The sequence below is a fragment of the Chroicocephalus ridibundus genome, chromosome 3, assembly GCF_963924245.1.
Source record: "Chroicocephalus ridibundus chromosome 3, bChrRid1.1, whole genome shotgun sequence".
In the NCBI taxonomy this organism is placed as follows: Eukaryota; Metazoa; Chordata; class Aves; order Charadriiformes; family Laridae; genus Chroicocephalus; species Chroicocephalus ridibundus.
This window is the reverse complement of record NC_086286.1, coordinates 79,779,334-79,799,718: the sequence shown is the minus strand read 5'-3', so window position 1 is coordinate 79,799,718 and position 20,385 is coordinate 79,779,334. Positions and strand designations below refer to the sequence as shown.

Sequence of the window (20,385 nt, the reverse complement as noted above, 5' to 3'; positions counted from 1 at the left end):
GACCGATGCTTTATCAAGTCTGTCATGTTTAATAAACCAAAATGGATCTATGTTCCAGAATTTCCAAGTCTGGCTCTTCTGAGCTCTCCTTTGAAGCTATTTGGACTTTTGCTCCCCTGAACATCCTGTGGACATGTGTTCCACTGTTTTATTACGCATTATGTGGAAAAAAAAACACTTCACCATGTTTATTTTAAGGCCCCTAACTAACAGTTTGCATTCAGAGCCAATGAGGCATGTCCAAGCTAGTCTAAAAGAAGGCTTGAACAACATCTCCATCCCTTTCTGTTTTATTAATTCCCCCCATCTTCCTTTTTTTCTCTCTCATTCCCTCTCTCTTTTATCCTCGCATTATCTCTGGAGTGTGTTACAAGCTACACAGGCTTCTGATTTACAAATGCATGCCTATTATGTACCAAAATTCAAATGACCAAAAGCATGGCAGCCCGTCAGAGACACACTCTTCCACGATGGTGTCACTTGCTTGTAAGTTTAGTCTTAAAATTTGGCACCTCGGTTCCTTTCTGAGCTCCCAAGTGACGGTGACCTGGATTTCGGAGGTGCTGAGCACCCACCGCCTCCCGGGGGGAGCTGCAGGCACTCAGCGCGCACAAGAGAACACTTTTATGCAAAGCGTCTGCCTGGCTCTGGGCACTCAAGTATTAAATTGTTATTCTGGATTCAGCTTCACAGTGTAGTGACACAGGAAATCATCAGCCCCGGAGTGAAATTAAGAATGTTAGGACTGACGGTGCAACCCTCACTTATGGAGATTTAAGGTAAGCAGTCCTCTTGAATTAAATATTACTAAACGTGAATCTTCTTATTTTTTCAGGATCAGTGGCAAATGCTACAGACTATAATCATCTTACAGACTTTGTGTAGTATAAATATACAGATCGTGGCTACATGAGGAGGAACTCCTAGCTTGGACATCTGATTTTCAGCTTTGTATCTGTTTCCACAGTAAAACACACCAAAGCTTGAACTTACATGTTCACCTGCACAATCATCCAATAGATACACTTTCTATCTGCCCTATAATTTTTCCTTCTTTCTCTGCTCATCTCTCACTCTTGGAATTTGCTCAGACCTATTCTCTAGCCAAATGTCTTTTTTTTTCTTTCTTTCTTTTTTTCTTTCTTTCTTTTTTTTTCTTCAGTGTACTCCTCTCTGCATTTCTTTTTGCTTTCTTGCCACCTTTCTATGTGTCAGCCTTGTTCCAGTTCTTCTCCCCAATGGCATTCAGAACTCCTGCTACTTTCATACACTCTCACCATTTTAAGCCGCTTTCCCACATGCTCCCTTTCACGGAACACCTTCCTTCCACTGATTTCCAAAGCACAGATGCTTGTTCGCTTTCCATGATGGCAACAACAGCTCTAAAAGAAACATATCATTTCCCCTCCTGCAATTCATGCACAAATGCCTGGCATGTGCTGCCTGGAGAAAGCCTTTCGACTTTGAATTTCCTTGCCTTTGTGGAATCTGTGAAAAAGTCTGATAAATTACAGCTTTGGCAGTTATTTCAAATAACTTTATTTGCAGCCAACTGAGGCAAAATCTGTCAATGGTGCCATCCCTGTGTTCTTTCAAAGGTCGTTGGTGTTTCATGAGGGAGCTCAAAGTCAAGCTGGTTCAAAGGGAGGCTCACGTTTCATTTTTTTCCCAAGAAGGTTAGATTACGTGTTCTAATGGTGACAGGACTGTCCTACAAGACATAAGAGCTGGGTTCTGGTTGAGGCCGTGAGACTCTTCAAGTACATGTGTTTTGTCACTTTATCTCTCTCCCGATGATTTCTCATCTGCAAAATAACTGTAATATTAACTGGTAGTTGTAATATCAGTTAACAACAGATAAGAAGACCCTAACTAATCATATGGGTGGCTAGGTTTTGAAGTTGGTCTTGGACCGGGTTTTGGTGTTGGCAGTTCAAGCAAAGTCAGTAAAGCTCAGTCTACAGCTCCTCACGCCAAGACTTAAGAGGCATTAACTGTGACACCACCTACAATATGTGAGAGGCAATTTCTGACGTTGTCCCGGGGGGTGAGAGGAAGCAATAATATGGAGCCTTGGCTCTGCCAGCCAACTGAATTGCTGCCTGAACATGCAGGAATGATGGGGCGCTTGGGGACCTCTAGTGATACTCAGAATAAACCACAGCATGGCAAGGGTCGGCGTGTATGTGGGCGGGAGTTCAATGCATGCTAATCGAGATATGCACCGAGTTCCTGACCCTCGACTCCCTGAAGTTACCCAAAGCTGAAGCCTTGTGGCAAGCCCTCTCCACACCAGCTGGGTAGGATGGAAGTTGTATGTGACCATCTCCCATCAGCACCCTCTGGTGATCTGAAAGGGAGTAGTGAGGACGTGTCAATTCTGCTTTAACTAGTAGTGTTGTGAAAAGAAATTGATAACCACACGTGACTTCAAGAGTCTCAGATGGAGATGGTACATACATTGATCCTGTTTTAAGGCAAAAAATCCTATCTGTGTAGAGAAGGATTCTCACGACTGTCTTAAAGCAAAATCTATTTTTGGTTATGGCAGTAAGAGACATAGATTATTATCATTAATGTTACATGCATGATTTAATTAGGAAAAGCAACACAGTTCAGGAAAACAAAATCTTTCCAGATAATAGTTATACTAATTACCTAAAAGATCATAAATCAAAGCAAATTGAATAAATTACAGGAGAAATGGGCTGACAAGGATCTCATGAAGTTTAGCAATGAAATGTGAAGTCCTGCTCCTGGAGAGGAATATTATTTGTAGGAATACAGTTGGAGGACCGACTAGAAAGCAGCTTTGCAGAGAAGGCCCTGGAGTCCCTGATGACCCTGATGGGGATGGCGGGGGGTGTGTAGAGATGATGCAGCCAGGCTCTTCTCCCTGAAAGGATGAGGGGCACATGGGCACAAATTGAAATACAGCAAATTCCATTTAAACATAAGAAAAAGCTTTTTTGACTATGAAGGTTGTCAAACACTAGAACAGGTAGCCTGGAGATGCTCTGAAGTCTCCATCCTTGGAAATATTCAAAACAAGACTGGACACAGCGCCAACCTGCTCTGCTTTGAGCAGGGAGGTTGGACTATACGATCTCTACGTATAGTCCAAGGGCTACAAAGATGATTAGGGGACTGGAACACCTCTCTTATAAGGAAAGGCTGATGGATTTGGGTCTCTTCAGTCTGGAAAAAAGACGGCTGAGGGGGGACCTTATCAACACTTATAAATACTTAAAGGGTGGGTGTCAGGAGGATGGGGCCAGGCTCTTTTCAGTGGTGCCCAGTGACAGGACAAGAGGTAACGGGCACAAACTTGAGCATAGGAAGTTCCACCTAAACATGAGGAGGAACTTCTTTCCTTTGAGGGTGGCAGAGCACTGGCACAGGCTGCCCAGAGAGGTGGTGGAGTCTCCATCTCTGGAGACATTCCAAACCCGCCTGGACGCGTTCCTGTGCAACCTGCTCTGGGTGACCCTGCTCTGGCAGGGGGGTTGGACTAGATGATCTCCAGAGGTCCCTTCCGACCCTATGATTCTATGATTCTATGATCTCCAGAGGTCCCTTCCAATCTCAGCTGTTCTTTGATTTGTTGAATAAAGAACATTTTCCTACGCTGAAAATATGTGACACATCCTAGTCCTGAATATATTTCTGCTATGCATTCCAAAGATATGTTTGGGGTTTTTTTGACAGACTTTTTGCCACAGTGATGCGAATGCATTACTGCTGTATATTAGGATGTGTAAAATTCATGTAAATATAACTGAGAAGATCAAGAGATTGAATCACATGTCATGTAGGATTCTGGTGAGATGCTGGCAGGAAAGCAAGCATTGCAGTAGAAGAGTAATTGTCAAATAATGACATGTCAAAGCCCAACTTTACCCAAGTCTAAATCATTTAGTATATGTCACTGTAGATACTTTGACATGTTTCTTTGGGTCCAGGAAAGAAATGAATAACCCACTGTATCTTGTATATGCAATGCAGGGGGTAATTTGGACAAAATGATGTAATGTTTTTGAAAGCATGACAAGAAAATTAAGTATGAAGTAACTCCAGAATGACTTTTATGAATGAAAAGAACCTGTAATTGTTTTCCATCCCTTGACAGATGTTACTTAAACTGACATACTATATCATGCAACAAAGCTCACAGAGGGAATACAGGATTAGGAGAAAATGTATAAACCGCTGTCTTTATTGTAAAAAATTCTTTTATTCTTCGCAGAAAGACAAATAGAGGAGGGATTCCTTTTAGGAAGAACTTGATGTAGATTATTTTCAGGAATGTATCAGCACAATTGATCTATTAAAAAAAGAATTAGGTTAAAAAGAAGGAGAACTTTCTGCTGTATCCCAATCCCACACAACCTCTCTGTTTCTCTCCTGTCATTGTAGCTTCTGGGAGACTTACCCATTTCTTAAAGTGAGAACAAGAAGACTCTCTTCTGCTACCTCTGCATGGACAAGTAAAAGAATGGGAAGGGGGGGGTGCAAATGGCTGTTGTTGAGAAACGACACGTGGAGAAATGAGTCTGGCTTGGCTGTAAATATTCTCAGTGCACCTTGGAGGGAGCTTTACAGCTGTGGGGCAGCTGCAGAAGTTTCCACCCCTTATCAGTTTTGCTCTGGCTTTGACAGTTCCCTGCTTTCAAGGTATGTGAGAAACCGGGGCATAGAGAGTAGGAGGGTCTCTCAGGTACCTCAGACCTTCTCCAAAGTAGCCTTTGGAGGTCAGCATTTTGGGTGTCAGCTGCAAGGAAACAAGAAGGCCACAGGAAAGACTTGGTATATGCTCTTACCAACCTGTATGACAGAGCAAGTAGACCACTGTTGTGAACCAAATAAAACATTTTAAGTTTCGCAAGTTTCATTCTGAGGTACAGTCCTTAACCGTCATGAAGTCTAGAGGCTGCAAATGCATAGTTTGTCACAGCCAAGTTCTAGTCTGGTATAATGTGTCTAAGTTTCTTGCTCATCCAGAGGTCCTTCGTTTTCCTCTACCTGATCTTTGGCATTGTATTCAATATGAGAACGTCACAGCAGAGTCACTGAATAACCATAGTGGATAGATAGGGTGTAGCAGTAGACAGATGATAAAGATTTTTCCCCAAAGTCAATACTGGTGTCCGGGGCATATTTTACTAATTTGGTTTTTAATGCATTGCTGATGATACCTTTTTAAAGGTTTAATATTGATTGATTTTTAATGGTGTGGGTGTTCTCTGATGCTGAAGAAGGAAAAGACTTCTCCTTGCTTACTTTTGGTGTAGGGAACATGAGAAATAAAACAAGAAACAAAAAGGCATTTTAACAGAAAACTTTGAAGTATTTAACAAAGAATCACAGAAACAAGCTAACATTTTGTTCTGTTTATTAAATTATGTGATGTTTCAGGCAAGAAGAGCAATCATTAATTAATGATTTAATAACTTAAATGAAGTTTCTCTCTGTTTGCCAGAACTTTAAAAAACATTAACAGTATTAAAGCTCTATCTTGCCATTAATCTGTACAGATTTGACACTGATACCCTAAAGCGGCACAAAAATTGAAATATTCATCAATATTAAAATACCTCCAAGCATTTCCAGACTTTCGTATTTGGAAAGCCGCCACTACTCCCATTTCAACTGCCATACTGTGTCTGGTTTGGAGAGGCTACCTCTTGACGTTTTGCAGAACAGCCTCTAATCATCTAAGGAAACTCTGGATTGAGGTTAGTATCCACAGCAGAAAGAAATCTACAGACACTACTGTGTGTGAGTAATGCTGCGGGCGTTCCTCCAAGCTCAGGAACGCGTGGAATGTACGCCTTCTCAAAGGTATGGGTGGAATAACATCACTGAAGTGGAAGTGGGGATTGGGTGGAACTGAAGCAAGAGAGAAGTTCACATGCATGTTTTCCATGTGTATGAAAATGGCTGTCTGTACTAAAAAAAAAAATATATTAAAAATTGGGAGCTGATATTTTAATTATTCAGTGCATTTATTTGCTTCTAATGGCATAAATAATCTATCGCCTTAGCATGTCGTACAAAAAGTCAAAGGAACATTTCCACTTCAAGTCAAATGAAAAAGAAATATTTAAAAAATCAATGTAATGGTACTTTTCTATGAACACATATAATGAATTTCTTTGTTTAATTAAACACTTCATCAAACCAAATACCTGAATTTAAATTGCTGTTTATTGTGGTTTCCCCTTGGATACAGGTGAAATGAGAATAGTTTAGCTTGTGAAAGACTGCGTAGACATATGTTTCCCACCTTGACTGGCATTACTAAGCAACCTGATGGAGAGCTGACAACGTCTTGGCAAGCAGGGAACAATAAGGTAAATTATCGTCAATATTAAAAGAAACCAGTTAAGAGCCGCATCTTTACTTTGGCCTGCAACATCTGTGACTGTTATTTGGAAAAAACCCACAAGAGCCTCCCTTATTACCTTCAGCTTTCTCCCTACATGTGTGGGTGTACATGTGTGTTTATACGTGCATAAAGGCACGCAGACTTGTACTTGCACACATTTGGGTATCCGAGGTTCCATGATGCGTTTCCCACCGTGCCGAGAAGGAGAGAAACAGGAGGGGGAGCTCTCGCCGCAGCCGCCGCGGCGGCAACCCGGGCTGTGGCGGGCAGGGATGCTCCCCGAGGCAGGGATGCTCGTGGACAGGGATGCTCCCCGGGGCAGGGATGCTCATGGTCAGGGATGCTTCTCGGGACAGGGATGCTTCTGGACAGGGATGCTCGTGGACAGGGATGCTCCCCAGGACAGGGATGCTTCGGGACAGGGATGCTCCCCGGGACAGGGATGCTCCCCGGGACAGGGATGCTCGTGGACAGGGATGCTCCCCAGGGCTGGGGGTGGCAGGGCCTCAGCCCCCGCCTCCCACCTCTCACGGGGTAGCACAACTTCTGCAGTAATTACCCCAGTTGTCCCAATTTTGGGTCTGGAAAACCATCCCATCATTTTCAGTGTGCCCACAGAGTACCATTTGTTTGATACCGTTGCCTTTTAAAGCCTTTCGCTTTGAAGCCATCGTGCCCACTTACGTATTACCAGCTGGAAAATCAAGCCTGCTTGTTTATCTAATCCTCTTCAGTAGGCAATAATGAGAAGAAATAGCTCAATAATAATATTAAAGAGAGTTACACATTAATAAAGACCAAATTGAAGAACTTACAGCAAAGTGTTGCTTTTGTGCTATCTAGAAAGCAACTCCAGTAAGTGGATAGGCCCCCTTTTAAAACATGTAAATACTAATAAATAGGAATATGAATAATAGAATATAAATTAAACCTGGGGTGATTTATTTTAGGCAACTCATTTGCACCTGTTATTTTATGAAAAATATTTGTTTTTCAGAGGTCCAGATTACTGTGCTTGCAGAAATCCAAGCGCAAATTCAGAGCTGGAAATGCAAAACTGTGATAGAACAAAAATAGGGAGCTTGGCAAAGCACCTTAGGTGTAAAACATGTGCTTGGGCAATGGAAGGAAAAGTTCAGGTTCTTGCCGTCATTCAGATACAGCAGGGACCTGAACCTCAGTCTTGCAGGTGACTTAGCAACCACCAAAAGATGGACCATGTGGCTTTTTTCTCCCCAACTTTGAAAATAACCAATGAGCAAAGGAAAAAAACCCAACCCCAAACCCTTCGACAGGCAAGACAGGGAGTGACTTACTCTGTTGCAGTGTGGTTAGAGCATGCACTCATCATGGGGAGCCTCATATGCAGCTCCTACTCCTTTTCGAGATGAGTTACAATAAGGAGTATGAAACTTTTTTTCCCCTCAGATTGAAAAATCTCATTTTTGCTTGAATGAGAATGGAAACATATTTTGAAAACCCTGCTTTCTTTTTTTTTTCTTTTTTTTGATCTTTTAGAACATGGTGTTCTTGCTTTCCAATGCACACTGTATAATAAATTGATTTAAAATCACTTCGGAAATTTCTCAAGGAGTTTGGTCTCATTAAACTCAAATCTTCACTGTTTCCACAGGACCAGGATTTCATCTTTGGCTGGAAATGGCTTACTGATACCATGTACCCCAGTACCTAGTAGAATAAATGCGAGCAGCCCTGTTGATCCAATGCGAGCAGCCCTGTTGATCCAATCAGGCATCCGTATTCAACTTTTTAAGATGTCTGCAGAATCCGTATAGAGCACTGCTGAATCAGGTTTCTTTACGAAAAATACAGGTTTTCACACAAGAAATTTGTGCTGTCACAGTTCAGTAAATGTATTTAATGTTAGGGTCTCTGCAATGTAAATACCAGATTTATTTTCTCGTAACTTTTTGGAGACGTTCAGATCAATGCCATTGTGTGACTGACAAATTCATGGCTTCCATAGATTCTGATATTCTGCCTCCCCTTACAAGTTCACGAGCTACCATTAAAACCTGAAAGCGTTCCTTTTTGTTAGTCATTCGCTCCCCAGTAACAAGTGGAATAATTAGACAGTTTCCAAAACTTATTTCAGTAGCTACAATGTGTGTCAGATAACGTCTGAGCACTCTAAATGCATGAACTTCTGTGTTGACAGTTGATGGTCCTCCATATGCTATCACTAGAAGAACAACTTCCCAAGAATATGTAGTATAATAATATGCAATATGTAAAGGTAATAACAGCTCTAGAAAAATAGGAATCGTGACAGATGCAGACATAATCTGCTGTCAGATGAAGAGATATTATTAGGACACAGAGAGGTAGAACTTTTGTATCCATCCAAAGCCTGTATTAGGTACTGAGAAAAACAGGATATGCTTTAAGAACATGGCTCTCATCTGGTGGTTGACGAGGTTCTGGGGGACTGTAGGCTGTTTTTAAGGAGTTTACCAGAATTAGCTGAGAAAAGGGAGCCTACTGTCAGGAGGCATAAGTTCACATCTCCATTCAAAAGTATTTGGAGTGTGCAACTGGAAAAAAAAACCTGACTGAAAGCCACTGTTTTTGATGACCAAGAAGCGAGGATCAGAGTTCAGAATTGGCAGCGAGAGGGATGGGAAGTGCTTCAATTTACAACGAAACCTTCAGCCGTTAGTCAGGAAAACTGGAATGACAGATTTGATCCTGAAGACGTTCTTTTTGTTCTTCTCGCTGTAACCTGCTGAAGACAGCTTGCACCATTTGGGCTTGCAGATACCCTCTCCAAAGCCCCTTCCAATATTAAAAGAAATTCCATCTATGTTGGGAGTTCGGGATTCATCTTTTTGTCAGATTATCAATTCAGTCTATTACGTTTATGCAGAGAAACAGAGATTTATTACAATACGTATAGTAAGTGTTGAGAAGTAGTCTTCAGATGTTTCACTGAAGAACCATTTCAGGCAATAGTCTGTTTAGCAGAAGTTCTAAATATTTTCATTAAAACTTTGCTATCAGCTCTACAGAGAAACTTGTGATATGTCCCTAATGCAAGAATTAATTTTGCCTTTTTCATTAGAACGACTTCATGTATCAGCAAGGTGGTGGCAATTCAAAGCAGAGTAGTTGTCTGAGGTTGGCTTGCTTTTTCCAGCCAAAGGTTCCAAAGAGATCGAAGGCTACGTGAGATTGTGTTTATAAGCAACTTCCCCTTGCATTGCCTGTCTTATTCCTACTGGGTGAGAAAATGCATTGAGATTCTGGGATTATCTCCTGTACTTGATGAGAGATCAACCATACCGATTTGCTTTTAATAAAATATGGTGAACAAAACATAGAGATGAGGTTGCTGGTGGTGGTGGTGGGGCACAGAAGGCAGGAAACCTCCCTATTAAGCACCATGCTTTGGAAGTTACCCGTAGAGTCACAAGTTAGTTTCCCCCAAGTTTCAGAATCCACTGTGTTTTAAAATATTGCAGGCAAGAAAAAATATATCTGTAAATCTCGGTTCTTTCTCATGCTCGCTGCTGGTGAGTCTGAGGGCAGACCTTGTGTTCCTGGTGTGCGCAGAACAGACCGAGCCCACGGCACGACCCCTTCTGCGGCTTGTCTCCTGTAGCTCCTTGCTGCCGGCAGAGCCTTCTCCAGGGTCTCCGCGAGGTCCTGCCACTCTGCGAAAACAAACCCAGATCAGATCTGTTTTTTTTCCAACATCTGCCCGATTCTTGCAGGCAGCAAGGGGAGCGGCAGCACCTTTGCTTCACCACGGCCATGACCTTACCACTGCAGATGGGCTCTAGGATTTTACCAGACTGAGGTCTGGTTGCTGTCTCACCTTTTGATGATCACTTAGCTCTAACGGCGAAGGCTGTGCAAAATCCCAGTTTCTTCCCATTTTCAATGCCACAGGGGAGAATACGCTCCGTGTCTCTAATCACTCTGCCATCTGAAAGCAGGCGAGCAAGGCTCATTTTAGTCACAAAACGAGCAAAAAGGAGTTCTGCTCAACTTTTCATACTGAAAAAATGTCAGTGATTTAAGCTTCAGAAACAGAGAATGTAAATTAGACATTGTTGCACGCAAAACGAACTTATCTTTGACAGGCTAAACAGAGATTTTTATGGGGAGCCTACTCATACCCACACGGAAAGCAGTTTATCTTTCAACTGCGGGGTTTTTTTTTAAAAATAAGTGTAATTTTAAGGTGTACTGCAGTCATAATGAGAAGCCCCGTACAATTACAATTTTGACTAATGGAACAATGGACACCCCCGTACCGCACGGTATTGTATCGGGTAATTAGGGACTGCCAGGGAGCAGGAAAGCACAACCCAGGAATAATCAATGTATCCCCCCGCAGTGTGTACTGTAATCCAGCACCTCGTCCCACCAAACCATTCATCCTCCCTTCCCAGGCGCAGATAAAGGGGAAAAAAACAGGAGCAATCACACCTCGGAAAGAAAGGGGCCGGAGAGCCCCGGCTGACTGCGGCGGGGACGGGACGGCAGCGCTGGGGGGCGGTGGGGGGTGGCGGGGCCACCGGGCCGGCCACGCAGGGGGACACGGCGACGGCACCCCGGTGCGGGGGGTGGGGGGGGGAACGGACAGGCGGGGCCGACCCCCCGCGTATGCGTGGGGGGGGACACACACGTCCCCCCCTCCCCCATCCCGGGTGTGGGCGGGGGCGGGTGCGCGCCGCCCCCTCCCCTCCGCTCCGCCCGGTGCTCGCCGCCGCGTCTCCCCCCCCCCCCGCCTCCCCGGGCTCCCATGGCGGGCAGCGGCGGCCGATTCGGTGCCGGCAAGCCCCGCCCGCCGGCGGGCCGAGGCCGGCCCCCCCTTCCCTCCGCCGCCCCCTCCGCGGCAGCCCGCCAGCAGCGCCACAGCAGGCGCGGGGCCGGCTCGCTCCGCGCTGCCTCCTCGCCCGCTCGCCCGCCCGCTCGCCCCGCCGCCCCGCCGCTCCCATGCAGGCCGGCGGCGAGGCAGAAGATGGCTGACTCGCCGGGGCACCCGCGCCCCTGCCCGCCCGCGACCCCCGCCCGCCCGCCGCCGCCACCGCCACCGCCGCGCTCCCCCCGGGCCCTCCGCGGCGCCGCCTGCCACCACTGAGAGCCGCCGCCGCCGCCACCCCCCCCCCGCGCCCCTCCCGGCCCCCCCAAGAGCACCAGCAGCCATTTCATCTCCACCACCACCACCACCAAGTCGGCGCAAAAAATGGCAGAAATGGAGAAAGAAGGGAGACCTCCCGAAAATAAAAGGAGCAGGAAGCCGGCTCACCCGGTGAAGCGGGAGATCAACGAGGAGATGAAGGTAGGTGCCTGTGATGGGGAAGGGAGAGGGGGGCTTCCCCCCCCCCCGACCCCCCCCGCCTCCGTGCATGGAAATGAAATAAGAAAGGATCTCTTGTCATTTTTTTTTTTTTTGTAGGATGCACTGAATGTGTCTCAACTCCGCCTCCTGGGCTGAAAACAGAGACGAATTCACAGGCTGCAAATCCTGTTCATTGACCAGCTTTGATTTATTTATTTAAAAAAAACCAAACAAACAACTCTCCCTCGTTGGGCTTTTAAGCTCCTTGGGTGACAGTGATGAGCCTTTTTTTTTTAATTATTATGATTTTTTTATTCTTTGTATAGCCATCCCCTCAGGTAGCTGGGAAGCCCTAAAGTTAGGAAAGAAAGGGACCTCTTTTAAACACTGCCTTTCGCTCCTTTTTTTTCTTTTTTTTTTTTTTTTTTTCTTCCCAGTAGCCGGCTGCAACTGTGTAATTAAATTGTCAAAGTGAAATGTTAGGGGCTGAGCCGCGCATCGTCCTCGCACTTACAGCGCGGAGACCCCTCGTCTCTCCTTCCCCCTCTCGCCTCCTCCTCTGCTTTCCCTGCCCCGCTTCCCAGCCCGTGGCGGCGGCGGAGGCGATGCTGAAAAGGTGGCCGTCCCGGGGGCTGCCCCGGGGACGGATGGAAGTGTATTTATCCTGCGGAGGGAGGGCTGTCCTGCCTGATAGGGAGCGGTGCCAATCCAGCTGTGCTCTGGAGGTAGCGCTTGAGGCGGCCGCTCCAGATGTTAGGATGGCTGCGATCGCACAAAAACCCCCCGTTATTTCGGGACGTCTTTTATCATTAGGTCGCTGCTCCAGGCTTGACCGGTCCTATTTTTTGCGCCGGTTTTCCACGTCTGTTCTGCGTCTGTTTGTTTTACGTCTCTAATTCCCCAAAGTTGGGAACAATGTATTGCGAGACGTCGGTTGAACTTGCTGTTGTTGTTGTTTAATGCGCGGATAAAGTGACTAAAACGGTATAGTCTGGTTATGAGATAAAGCTGCTGTCATTTAAGTTGAATATGTCATTTATTAAAAGGCTGATTGTAAGTGGAGGACTGCCTGGAGTCGCATAGTATGTATACTATATAGGCAAGTATATAAATATGCATGCTGCCTAGTGAAAATATCTCTGCTTTCCGGAGCATTGATCTCCCTGTGTAAAATTAAACGGGAATGCACAATCCCCTCCCCTCTCCCCTCTTTCGCACACCACTCATTTGGGTTAGGTGCCCTTTCCTGCCTAAGGCAGGCGTTGTGGCTCCTGCTGCCTGCGCGATGAGCGTGTACACAGTCCTGCGTGCACATCAACTGGAAATGTGGACAAGAGTAGTATTAGGGGAACGCACAAAGTAATGTGTCGGTGCATCTCTTCAGGAACAAATCGTACCAGTTTCGAGTCCCGAGGAGCGGTATTATTCTTTGCGAGATATATGACACATCCTATTTCGGGAGAGGGCTCTGTGCAGGCACCGGAGAGTAAGAGTCATTGCTCATTGTAATCCCACATAGTTTTGAGGACTGCGGAGGTCTGTAGTACAGGGCATTGGCCCCTCAGAGCATCGCCTAATGCGATCTATATGGATTGCAGCTTTTAAGTTTCATAGGTTCTAGAATTACAAATTAGCTAATTTTAATCAAAACATGTGAAATGTTATCCTGGCTGGATATAAAGGCTGACTGTGCTGGATCCTCTGGGTTTGTTTTGTTTACTTTGGCTGCAGGCACACTCAGCGGTTTGGGAGATAGTTGTTCTTCTACAGTATAACAGATGTTTGTCTGAAAGGGTGAGGAAGAAACAAAAACAACATTGTGTGAAGGAGAAAAATTACACAATTTTAAACTAATGCTTTGGTATTAAGCACTGGCGTTAACCTTCACGTAGAGAGTTTCTCTTTTTTTAACCACGGGTAGCTGCTTAAGGTTGGAAACCTCAAGATTTCAGCTGACTTAAAAATGAAAGGCGCGTAGAAACAGTGTTTTGAACCGATGTGATTTGTGGTCGAGAGCAAGATAGCTGATGGCAGAACCTTTCACAAAATGCAGGCCACCTTTCGATGTAAAGTGTGCTATATGTGCTGTGCTGGGAGACGGCGTTTTTAGCAGGACGGTTGGGTGCTATCATCCAAGAAGCAGAAAAAGGGGGGGGCGGGGGGGGGGGGAAAAAAAGTGGTTTGAATTTTTGACTTGTTGAGGAAGTTTTAAAATCCTGCGGCGGTCGCTTACTGGTTTTCTTTGCTGATGAATTAAGATGTCTAGCTGTTCTTGGTAAACCCGAGGAATACAATAATGTAACAAATTGGTTACACTGTGCAAAATGTTTGCAGGGAAATGACAGAGGGAGCACAATGTGCCCTTGTGTGGGTTCATATCTGTAATGTTCAAACAGACTGACTGTTTCCCTTCATCTGAACTGCTTTCATCTGGACCAGTGTAAAATAAGCTCTGGTAAGTAATCACGGCGGAGCAGAAAGAAAGGAATGTATACAGCAATAGACAGCCTAAGCTGTAAAAACTGTAACCCGAGTATCAGCAGCAGATCAGATATCAAGGCTTTAAGGTAGGGGAAATGAAAGAGATGAAGGGGAGGAAAAGACGAGAGAGGGAATGGAAAAGTCAGCTTGGAAAGTGAAGGAGAAGTAGGAGGGCCCCCTCAGGGAAATTTGGCTCAGGGATTAGGGAATTTTATCATGGTGTACAGTGACCTACTCAGGTTTCAGCCCACATTGGATCAAATTGCCTCCCTTTGCTAGCAGAAAGAAAAAGGACTGGTGTATATGTGATTTTCTTTTTTTTTTTTTTTTTTTTTTTTCTTTCGGGTAATAAAAAGGCCATTGGTACAAGTGTCTATTTTAAGTACAGCAAATGCAGGGCACTATGAATGAGCAATAAAATTACCTCATCACAGAGACTTCCTTCAAGATTTGCTGTTTGATACAGCCAGATATTTACTCGAGAAGGATCACAACACCTAACTCCTTGGCTCCTTGTCTTCCGACAGTAGCGTCACAGCTCGGTTTTAAAGTGACCGGATGGATATTCAGGTTGCTTGCTCTTTCCTTATGCCAGATATTAAGTTACATTTTTGTTATCGCTAACCTAATGTACATGAGGGTTATAACAAATTTTAATTTGAAACAATGTTGTGTGCAAAAAGTACATGACTCTGCACAGTTTTCTCGTATTACATTTCAATGAAAAAATATATTCAGGAGGAATTGTTTTGTTTCACTGTGACCTTTACAGCCTCTCTTTCTTTTTTCTGATTATTGTTTTCTTTTGTCCCCCTTCCTCCTTCAGATGATACTTACCGTTTTTATTTCCAGGGGGTAGCACTGTTCACCTTGCTCAGCGCAGTGCCGTTTCTCACTCGCTGGTGAATAACAGAACACCGAAGAGATCCAAAGCTACTGTAATCAGGGAACCCGATGCTATTATAAGGCTGAAACGTTTTTTACGGTTTAATTGATGAAACTGCTCGTCAAGGCGCGGTGATGGCTTCCCCATCCATCCCTCCACAGCTTATTTCCCTTTGCCATCCCGCTCCTCAGGAGCAGCTAGGTGTTGTGCAATGAAGTTGCATCCAGTATGGATGGTACTGGAAGTTCTCCTGCACAAACAAGGCAATGTATCCGCACGTCTCTGTCAGTTGAAAGGCGAGCAATTAATTTGTGCTGTAATTTCACAGGGCTGCTCCGTGTGCCCAAGGAGTTTACCATCTATAAATATTCTCGATAACTAATTTGTATCTAAAATTGGGCTTCGTTCCCGATGCCTAGAGCTTAAGACAGCCCCATCTGTTATAGTTTAATAGTAAACTCATCAGAAGATCTTTCAGTTTAGTGTTTTAATATTCCCCATTTGGCATTTAAAAGTACTACTGTCGGAAGGAGGAAAGCGGTGAAGCAGGCGTAGCGGCGCTGCGCCTGGAGTGAGCCAGAGCGCTCGGAGCGCTCGGAAGATTCCAAGGAAACTCCTCCCTTCTCTCCTGAAAAGCGAAAAATGTCTTTGGGAAAGTGGAAAAGCAGACAGGCTTTATCAATTGTACTATTTCAGGAGACCAAGGTGGGGTTGGGTTTTTGGGGTTCTTTTTTTGCAGAGTCTGCATGGAAGGGGTTTTGTGGGATGGCTGCACAAGGGAGTTGTGTTGTCGGCGCAGGGCGCCTCACCTGCCTCTGCGTCGTAGAAATAGCGCTTCCCCAAACCACCTGGCTGTTACAGAACCAAACGTGTATGTACGTGGGAGGATGAAGGAAATGAAAGCATCAAGAAATTTTGCTTTCTGATAGCCTAAAGGTCTAACCATAAAATTCAATATGGCGACAACATAAATGAGCAAAGAAAGTGAGGGCTGGTAAAAAAAATAAAAAAAATAAAAGAAATCGAAGTTTGTATTGTGGCTATAGAAACATTTCTGTTTCCTCGGTGCGGTGAAAGCGAAAAGTGAATTTGTGGGGCTCTGCACCGAGTAGGTTATGCAGGCAAGGAAATGGAATGGAGCCACCGTGCTTCCTCCCAGATCTGAAATAAACATTCAGCAGTAAAACCTACAAGAAAATGAGTCTGACAGACTTGTTCTCCCCTGCGTTTCCTGCCTCCGTGTTTGCCAGGCCTCGTTCGGTGAAGCCAGGCCTTGCCCCCTGTGAATAAGGTTTGTAAAGAAGGAAAGGCAAGAGGTCTAAGATGGAAGGAGAAGCGTGGCTTAGCTTCAGTATGTATTAATTAGTGAAGATTTGGGAAAATGATGCATTGCAATGTAAGAAATCAAGCTGTAGGTGTACTGTTACGATGAAATGAATCCTAAAGCGGGAATAAAAGTGATTATATTTTTACTGCCTAGTGTATAAGTCAGTTTCACAAAGGAGAGAAACCACAGTCTGGCGAGTCAACACACTCTTCTTCATCTTTGCCATGAATAGGAAGCAAATTCAAGTCAAAATACCAACGAGCATAATAGTTAGTTAGTTATCCTGGCTCTTCCAGAAGAGAGGATATTTCTGTATAGTACAAGAATAGAGAAATCATACAGTTAAAACATGCAAATTACACATTGCCCTGCCGTGGTGATAAGTGGTTTGGGACTTAGCAGGGGGCGACGAAAGACTTGCCATCTATGAGTAAGGGAGGGCTTTGGCGGTGCTGTGTGACTGGGGCCACCGGAGCGTTTTGGGGCCGGTTTCCTTGGCAAGGATGAGCTGGTTGTGCTGCCATGGTCAGGCCGCTGCCATGATGCGCCGCTGGAGGAGCGCAGGAGATTTGGCTCCGGTGGGATGTCAACCCACTGCCTGGGCGCAGTCTGAAGAGGTTGCTGAAAAGGTTGTCGGTGTTTTCCGCCACAACCTTGGGACCTTGGCTGCCTGGTGCATGCACAAGAGCTTGGCATGGTGATGTGAGCACAGAATTTCTGTGCTTGTCTTCTCAGCTCCGACGCTGGCCCATGCCCTGAGCAGCACCGGGGCTCCGTCTCTTGGTTTCCCTGCGAGGGACTGAGCGTTGACTGCCCGTCAGCATGACGTTCGCGTCGGTGCTGTAATTTCACAATGAAATCCATGGATCCCTGCGGGACTCCTTTTGTGTTCAGTGGGTTTCGCTCTGGGCTCCAGGGTCCCAGCTTGGCAGTGTGATTGCTGACTTGGGGTTTTGTTGATGATGGGCAAGGTTTTCCCCAGTGCGCTGGTCTTTCATGTCATGCCAGCCCTCCGGCAGGGCTGTGGGGATGGGGTGGCAGCCGCGCCATCCTGCAGACCCTCCACGTGCTTTTGAGGAATGGGTCTGAAAGTAGGAGTGGCCTAGTGTGGTGCCTCTGCTGGCCTGTTCCTGCAAAAGCTTGGAATTGCAGCTCCTTGCACATCCTCCATCTGGTCACCCACGCTTGTTTTCTCCCTGGGCTTTGGCAGGCCCATTGTCTCTCAGTTCAGCTGATTCCTCTCTAGCCTGCTTCATCACTGCTGCTTCTGCTCTTCTGGTCCAGCATCAGATCCTGCGTTCTTTTTTTCTCAACCACCATGATTACAATCATCACCTTTCTTTTCTCTAAGCCTTTGAAGTTTGTACATCCTTCAGTGAGCTTCTGCTCGGCATGTACAGGTTATATATTAATTGGCTTGCTTCCTTTCCTTAACTCCATCAAGAACTGGGCTTTTTTTCCCTTTTTTCCCCCCGCATTCACACAGAGACAAATTGCCTCCTCTCATCTCACCAGTTCTATTTTGACTATTGCTGCCGCCCTGGTCTTTACATATCTCATCTTGTTACCTATCTTGAATCCACATAGACTGGGCCTACCATTGAAAAGGAAAGAAGGAAGAACACATGGAAACAACGAAATAATAGTGGTCAGCTCTAGGGCTGCAGCTTCAGCAAGCGCATGACGTGTGTGACCATCATCTCGATGGACAGGGTGTTAGACATAGCTGCAAACGAGTATTGTAGTCAGGAATGTGAGGGAAGGTGATGTTGTAGTTCTGTGGACACCCGTCTACGTGAGAGAGTTAGCGTGGAAGGAAACATTTCTCAGCTTTGACTGTCAGCTTGTTGAGGATGGGATCATCCTCTTGGTTTGTCGTGTACAATGTGCTGTGTAATGAAGCCCTGGCTGTTAGCCACTGGGAGAATAGTATTAAGAGTGATCACCATCATTGTAATACGTAAGATAAATTATGAAGGAGAATGGCTTAATTGTTTATTTCATCCGAGCATCCTTGTTGAGAAATCACTGCGCTTACTTGTGCTGCTGCTAGTATGCGACCTCATTCTACTCTCATTGAAGTTAATAGCAAAGACCCTAGTGATTTTTAATTATTTTTTAAAAGAGTCAAGTCTCTATTTTGAGTAATTTCAGAATCAAATGTATTTTTTTGTCATTACTACGGTTCGTTTTTGTGCATCACTCATCATGGGTGGTAAAACGAGGCTTGAAAGGTACTTAAACTTTGTGCTGTTACAAACCCAGTCATCACTTTGGAATCTGAGGAGACATATACATGTGTGAATTTCCAGGAAAAAACAAACATATATACAGCCTTGCTTGCGTATTCCTTGATGAGTAATTAGAAATTACTCATTGCCTGAGTTGATCAACAGTGCAAATAAAACACAAAGCATCCACAGGAGGCAAATTTAGAGCTACTCAATTAATTTGGTTGCTTGGGGTTTAAGTCAGGAAGGCTTTGGTCTCTAGCTTGCTAGATTAGTCTCTAGGGCTGCGTCTCCATAGTTGAAACTGGGCAAAGCAAGGGAATTTGGTGGAGCTTGCCTTCAGGCCTCCATGGGCCTGTTGGGTCATTCTGGGTGAGCTGCAGTGGCGAGGTTTCACTCCCAATCTCCAGGTCATTTCTTTGTTGGATTGCCGCGGGTTTAGAGACAGGGTTAGTGCGTGGGGACTTTCAGCGCTGTGAGGAAAATTTTCTAAAAAGCTAAAAACCAAAAAACTTTAAAAAAAAAGTCCCATTTTTGCTAGTATTTAAGACACGACCCTGCATCATTCAAATGAGAGATGAAATATATATTTTTAGAAATGAATGTAGGCATTAGCCACATTACGCTGCCTTGTACTCGCTGTTGCAAGCTGTAGTAGTGACATAGTTCAGATGTAAGGGGTTTTATACTTGTAGTGCTGACACTAGAGGTGGAGGGGGAATGATGCGATGTTTTTCCGGCAATTCGGGGCTGCAGACGACAGCCACGGCATTGAGACTCCCAGCAGGAGGTCAAGTGAAAATGAAAGGGGAAAAACCAGCGGGAAATTGGTGCTTCCAAGGGTCTGCTGTGGCATTTTGGTTTTTTTTTTTGTTTTTTTTGTTTGTTTGTTCGTTTTTTTTTTCTTTTCCCGGAACATGTGTTTGTAGCACAATTGCACAGAGGATACTCCTGGAGGAGTATAAATTGCTTGTGTTTATTGCTTATAGCTGCTTTACAGCGCTCCTTGAGTGACAGGAACACCTATGCAATCTGGTGTGATGAATGAGCCAGGAGCAGTGCAGCTCTCTGACGTTCCGGGGCAGAGTGCCTGCTGTAGCTTTGAATTCAGAAGCAATTATCATCTGATTAATTTTATTTATTTATTTAAATGACTGGAGAATTGCTGTGTTCTATCATTAGGCTTGCTCCCACTCAAAAATTAAGCTAGAGCAGTTACTAGACAAAATCTAGCAACCTGCAAATTTGACACGTACCATTTGTTTTGAATTGGTGTTGTATTCTCCTGATTCCTTCGCTGGTAGCCGGAGTCCCAGAAGACGGTGCTTATCAGGAACGTTATTTTAGATGTCAAGATCTTACAGGAAAATGAAGTTTGGAATTTGTTTTAAAAGAGCGATAATAAAAAAACTGCGGAGACCAAATGGAAAGGCTTTGTGTGTGGCTTTTTCGTTTCATTTTATAGTTGTCATACTACTTTAAACTGATCTTTGCCATCGCAATAATTCATTAGCTGGTTTCCTTTGGTAGTTTCCTAAATCCGTAAGCCCTAGAGCTCCATGGCACTATTTGGTTTCAGAAAGCTTTGTTGCCTGGCTGCAGATTTCTTAACTTGCTCCGCTAAATCTCCTGGCCCAGTAATGAGCGTTTTCTACAGAAATATTTTTGCCACATGACCTGGAGGATGTGTTTTTAATAGAATTTCAGAGTTACGACAGTCATGTTCCATATTTTGTGTTTCCATACAAACATAAAATGTAA

General features: G+C 44.8%; 1 protein-coding gene and 1 long non-coding RNA gene across 3 annotated transcripts in view; one reads left to right on the top strand and one right to left on the bottom strand.

Moving 5' to 3' along the window:
• Window positions 1–6,179: 6,179 nt before the first annotated feature.
• Window positions 6,180–11,763, bottom strand: LOC134513332 (uncharacterized). Its single transcript, XR_010070382.1, has 3 exons — window positions 11,667–11,763; window positions 10,227–10,337; window positions 6,180–10,062 (listed from the first exon to the last, which is right to left on the bottom strand). It is a non-coding gene; the product is annotated as an uncharacterized LOC134513332 (long non-coding RNA).
• Window positions 11,161–20,385, top strand: part of SOBP (sine oculis binding protein homolog) — a 121,675-nt gene continuing 112,450 nt past the window's right edge. For both annotated transcript variants that reach the window (XM_063329844.1, XM_063329843.1), the window contains exon 1: window positions 11,161–11,699. In XM_063329844.1, coding sequence (XP_063185914.1) covers window positions 11,604–11,699 — 96 coding nt within the window. In that variant the 5' untranslated portion in view covers window positions 11,161–11,603. The remainder of the gene's footprint in view (window positions 11,700–20,385) is intronic.